This window comes from Fukomys damarensis, unplaced genomic scaffold, assembly GCF_012274545.1.
Source record: "Fukomys damarensis isolate Sample0158 unplaced genomic scaffold, DMR_v1.0_HiC HiC_scaffold_23, whole genome shotgun sequence".
Classification (NCBI taxonomy): domain Eukaryota; kingdom Metazoa; phylum Chordata; class Mammalia; order Rodentia; family Bathyergidae; genus Fukomys; species Fukomys damarensis.
Window position 1 is genome coordinate 45552216 of NW_022900935.1, and position 6000 is coordinate 45558215.

At 58.6% G+C, this 6000-nt stretch overlaps 1 protein-coding gene across 1 annotated transcript in view; it reads right to left on the reverse strand.

The window, feature by feature from the left end:
* Agrn (agrin) overlaps window positions 1-4148 on the reverse strand; it is a 30000-nt gene extending 25852 nt beyond the window's left edge. Inside the window, exon 1 of the mRNA XM_010627664.3 lies at window positions 3887-4148. Within this exon, the coding sequence (XP_010625966.1) occupies window positions 3887-4094 (208 nt within the window). The 5' untranslated portion in view covers window positions 4095-4148. The remainder of the gene's footprint in view (window positions 1-3886) is intronic.
* Window positions 4149-6000: the final 1852 nt, after the last annotated feature.

Genomic DNA, 6000 nt, shown 5'->3' on the forward strand with positions numbered 1-6000 from the left:
TGACAGATCCCTGGAGAGCACAGATAACACAGCAGGGGCTGTAGCTACATGCACAGTCACACAGAGCACATATGAAATCACAGCTGGAAACAAATAGCCCTGCTTATGAGGACAGAGTGTTCCCCCTCCCACAGTTCCACTCCAGGGGGACAGTGCAGGGGAAGGCCTGGAAGAGGCTAGCTCTTTTCCCAGGTCCCGCTGTGAGCAGTCCCGGCAGGGGGCCTTCCTTAGAAGAAGTTCTTGGGATGGGGGGGTCTGCGGGGTCCCTCTTCCAAGGAGGCTCCACCAAAGACCTTCAGCAGCTCCCAGTCACAGTCCTGCCAAGCCAGGGCTCCCATGTGACCACTCTTAAGTCCCAGGGCAGCCCAGGAGCAGTTGTGGGGCAGAGATCTCTCTAGCTGGTAAGTGTGGGAAGGTGGATGTGGCTCCCCAGCAGGGCCTCAGTGGAGCCCCAGCAGGGAAGAGGCTGCTAGGGCACAGGGTGGGGTTTCAGAATTTGCCAGGCCTCAGCCTGAGCTCTGAAGTGAGTGACTGGCCTGGGTCCTGAGGGTGGAGGTCCACAGTGGGGAGGGGCAGGTTTCTACAGCTGTTTTCCGCCCTCCTGTGGTAATGTGGGCAGGCTTTGATCCTGTGGGGTTGAGGGCATTAACTCTTCAGGAAGGAAACGGCACAGCCTGGCCTGCAATACAGGACCCTCCTCTGGAACATCCTCACCTTATTCTCTGCAGCCTCACACCCAGGCTGTGCCCTGACACAAGACCTCCATCTTGTGTCTTGTCCCACGGCACAGGCCCTACGCCCACAGGGTGCTATGAGGGCCATCCTGCTCCTACCAGGGAAGGCCCAGTAAACAAGGGGGAGTGCTTTCAAAACAACTCTTTCACTTCCAATCTGCCAGGAAGAATGGAAGCTGGGGCTCTTCTCTGGTGCGGATCCAGGGATTGGGGTGGTTCTGGGAAAAGTTGAAAACTGTTTCCATCCATCAGTCCTGCACTCTTCCTCTGCCTAAAGGGAGATCATCCTACAAAATTCATGGCCACCATCACCTGTCCAGCAAAGCCCACCCCCCAAGACTGCCAGGGGAGCCCAGGTGAAGCCAGAGTGACAGACCCAGTTCTTCTCAGGCTTCCTATCAGCATCCTCAGTGGGCAAAGAAGAGTCAGCCCCTCCACTGGCTTCAGAAACAGATCAGGGTAGCAGACAGCCTCCAGACCGAACCTGCCTTGGGGAGGGGCTCTCAAGGTCAACAGTCGGGGCAGAAGCTGGGAAAAGCCACTATCTATTTTATCAGGAGGAATGTGGGGGGATGCAAGGTGACTAGTAGACAGCAGAGGGAGCCAGCCCAGCTAGCATTCTCCCCATAGCCTTGGTACCCTGGTATGGGGGGCTCAGGCCCCTGTCACCCACAGCCCTGGCATCCAATGTATCTCCAGCCTGCCCCACAACTGCCCTCCTGATGGCCCTGGGCAGCTCATCTAGCAGAGGAAGGGCTCAGCAGGAATCTAGCTGGCCAGGTGGGGCCAGGGAGCATGGCCACCAAGATCCTCAACTTCAGGACTGTGAAGGCGCCAGACTCACTCTGACCCTGGCCCCCTGCCCTGTCCCTGTGCCAGGCCCTGGCAGGAGCAAACAACACTTCCTTTTTCTGCTCCTGGCAGAGAAAGCCCTCATCCAGGCCCTCCTGGGGGCTTCAAGGAGATACCACAACTGGCTCCTGAAGTGGGTGGAGGATGGCAGTGGGGTAGTGCCCAGATGCAAGGTGGCCAAGGGCTGCCTAGAGCAGGTTCCTGCAGGAGAAGTAGGACACTGCCTACACAAAGCAGGGGGTGGGGGGCTCCTTCCTGGAGGAGCAGCCTCCCCTGCCCAAAGGTGGTGCAGAGGGAGGGGCACATACCTGTCTCAGCTATGCCAGGAATGTGGCTCCCCAGGCAAGAACCAAGGGAGGAGCCTTTCTGGAGGCTGGGGGAGGGGCTGACTGGACAGAGCTGGGAATACCACCGCCAAGGTGAGTGCTGGTCAAGGAGAAACTGAGGAAGAGGCTCTAGAATGGGGGTCAGATGTATGCCCTAGCAGCAGGTGCCCTCAAACCAGTGTCTGGGTGGGGTGGGTAAGGGTACAGCCTGGATGGAGTTCTACACAAGGAAGGGCCTGGGGGAGTGACACCCAGACTTTACTCAGTGTAAGGGGCATTGGGGGTCAGAGAAAAGGGGTCTGCTTGAGTCCATTAGGGTGAAGGAAGGTAGATTCCTAGATCCTTAACACTCTCCTCTCAGCCCACCAGACTAAGGATGTTCCTTCTCCAGCCTAGGACCCTGGTTTGCTTCTAAAGAGAGGTCCCTGTGACCCTAGCACCCTCAGTCACAGCCCAGACTCTCAGCCTCCCCTAGATCCTCTTAGCCAGCTGCCTGTGGGTACAGGTTCCCACCTGGACCTCAGTCATACCACGGGGGGCGCTGTCCCACAGTTCAGCCTTGGCCTTCCCAGCACCAGTACCAAGGCCTGGGGTAGGCAGAGCAGGTTTGGAGAGATGCCACACCTTGCTCTGCCCAGGGTGACCCTCCTTCCATGTGACCTCTGACCCCACAGCAGGACCTCAGTTACTGAGTCATGGACCCTCAGGCTGGACCCACCCAGCTATAGGGTTAATGATTGATTGTGTTCTGGGTCTAGCAGGGACAAGAGACACTGGGCTCTGAGGGTCCTCCTCCAGCCTCCCCCACCCCCAAAGTGGGACATCACTGACCCCATCCTCCCCTGCCTCCATGCCACAGCACCCCATCTTTTCCCAAACCATAAGCTTGCAGGTCAGGACAAGATCTCTGGTCCTTGCAGTAGGACAGCCAGGCTCAAGTTCCCACAGCTGAGTTTGTCTCAGCAGGGCTGGACCCAGGGGACCTGAAGGCAGCCCAGAAACAGCTAACTCAGCTGGAGGGAATGCCGAAGGGCTGCGTACTCTGGGCCCTGGATAGAGGTCCTCTGGCCACTGTGAATACCTCTGAGGAGCCAAGCCAGCAGCAAAGCTGCAAGGCAGACATGAGGAGAAAGGACTTTCCTGCTGGCGGAGACCATCAGAGCACCAGAAGGCACAACCCTTGCCACTGTCCTAGACAGGAAGTTTCTCTCCATTCCCCACATCCCCCACCCTACATCCTTTTCAACAGCAGGCACACCAAGAAGGGACAGACAGGATGTGGGGGCGACAAGTTCCTATACTCTCCAGCCACATTCCCTGAGCAAGGGTCTTAACCCTCAGTTGGGGTTGTCTTAAGGGAAGGGGAGCCCTGGTTCATCAGGATTCTAGTCACCTCCCACAGGCTGGCTGGCCAGGGGCTTGGGGATTCTACACCCACCCAGCAAAGGATTCACCCCACAAAGCAAGTCTTCCCAGAAACCATAAATTGCAGGCTTCTGGAACACACAAGGTAGGCCCCAGCCACCAATCTCTGTGCCCGACTGACAAGGCTTTGCTCAAACACGTGGGCCCAATCTAGACAGATGTTTGGGCTTTTGAAGGAACATGACAGCTGGTGTCTAGTCACCTGGTCCAGCTTCTCCCCTAGAAAAGGGCCCTTTGAGGGGAAAAGTGGAGTGCTGGGGAGAAGGAGAGGGAGCAGAGGAGACCAGGCTCTTTGCAAAGATGGGGCTTTCCTGTCTAAACGCTTGGGGCTACTGACTTCTGGATGCCTAGAGGTGCAGCAGGGAGGCCAAGGAGCCAGGAAGCAGGGCCAAGGTCAGACCACAGACAGCAAGATTTCTTGCTCTAGCCCTTGGCAAAGTCTTCTGTGCCTCCTCCCAGAGGACAACTGGACATTTCATCATCTCCAAGCCTCCCCACTCTGCCCACAACTTGACTACCACCAGCCCTTCCATGGTCCCCCAAACACACCTTCCACACAGAATTCCACCTCTTCCAGGTTCCGCAGAGTAATCCGCATGAGGCTGGAGTTGAGCATGAGCTCGTTCTTGTGGGCCGGCCATAGGTAGCGGGGAGCTGGGTTCACAAAGAAGATCCTGGTGTCCCCAGTGGACACCTGGTTGTCACAGATGAGGGGGTCTCCAAAGCCGCTGATCACCACCTTGTTGCCACCATCCATCAGGTTCTCCTGGGCCACCACATCTTTGCCCTTCAAGTACCGCCAGACTCGAACCTGGGGTGGAAACAGGGGCAAGTGTCACGGTCCTCCTTCTACTCAGGGAAGGGTACCAGACTGGGGGTCTGAGACCTTCCCCACTCTGGCCTCAGTGGCTCCAGCCAAACATCCACAGCTGACCCTAGTCCTGAACAGACATATGTAGATATTTGGGTCAGCCCTGGGCACAGGCTACAGAGACCCATACTCATGCTGATTATCACTGGCCCTTTAGGACCAGACACCAGATCAAGCCACCATGAACATATCCCCACCCCCAAGAAGCAATTCCCCACCCCAGGTCTAACCAATCCCACCCACATCAAGTGCAAAAGGTCCATCTAGGTACAGGCTAGATCTGGGAATCAGCTCTCCCAGGCCTGGAGCACCACCTTCCACCCACCCACCTCTACTTGGGTCACTCTGGGGAAGACTAGAACCAGCAACCAGGACAAAGGGGCTTCAGGACAAGGGGCCAGCTTGGGTCCATGTAGCTCCGTAGATGAGCTGAGACAACTTCCCCCAGGAAGGGCCCCTCTGCAGGTTTCACAGCCCATGCAGTCAAGGCAGCTGGGAACCGCAAAGTCAAGTTGGGGCAGCTCAAGGCAGCCTCACCCTCCACCTTCTTCTCCTGGTGCCCTCAGGGCACCCGTTCTGACTAAGCCTGAGACATGGCACCCTCAGGCAGCCCCCACAGGAACAGGCCTGTGGGACCATGCATTTCCTGGAAAGGTGCCCTAGGAAGAGGCCCCTTCTCCAGGAGCCCGGGGCCTGGGCTTCTGGAAGGGGGTGGGGGTGAAAGACAATGGATAGCATGTCCACCTGGCCAGCCGCTGGGAGCCTCAGGACTGCAGGGAGCCTCAGGACTGCGGCATCTGCAGGGACTCCTTCAACCAATGCAAAGCGTCATGTGCCCCACCGCGAACATAGTAGGACCACAAACCAGGCAGGGGGATGGTCTTTGAGCTTTCACAGACCCCCACTCCACCCTAACCACACCCAGGAGCAGCCAGAGGAAGTCGGGAAAATCCTGCAGGGACTTGGCAAAGTGCCCTGGCGGCGAGGGGAGGGGGCCCGGCTGGGGGATCCCAGCTGTATCCCACACAGGCCACTCTTAAAAGAAGCTGCCACCCTCTCCATCTCCACAGAGCAGGAACGATCCGATTGCCGGTCCAGGGAGGTGGTTTGGGGGGTGGTCAGAAGGACCATCCCGGTCCCAGAAGCCCTCTCTTGCAGACTGTGGGCAGAATACCCCCTTCCCAATACCTAATTGTGAATTCTCCAGATCCAGCCGAAGGAGAAGCAAAGAAAGGCCTCACTGGCCGGCTCCAGTTCCTTAGGGAGCAGGACTCAGCACCTGCACCCTACCGCGTCCCCCACACACTCTGGCCTCCGCCGCGGCCCCGCCCCCTTCTCGCTCTGCCCCCACATCCAGTCACTGCGGCGGCTCCGCTGCCAGGTCACTGGGCTTTGCGCCCTTTCTCTCTCCCGACCACCCCCTCTCGCGCTGGTAAAGGCTTCTGGGACTGGGAGTGGAGGGGGAAAGAACAGCAGTGATCACACTGGCCGAGTACCCCGCTCCGGCTCTATTCCTTTTCTTTGGCCGGTGGGGAGGAGTGCGGCAACCCCAGTCCTCCCAGGCGGGGGCCGGGGGAGGCGCACTTGTTCTGACAAGGGGTGGCTCGGGCGGAAGAGCAGTCCCCCTGGGTCTAGGGCCTGGGCCCCACGGGCAGGACCGCAGCGGCACCGTAGAAACTTTCCCCCGGTGCTCCAGACTTTTCCGGGACCTGGTGCCCCACCCGAAGGCTTGGCGGTCGCCAAGGGAGCGCGAGCGAGGGCTGCGGAGCGTCCGCGTTGCGTTCCCACGCCC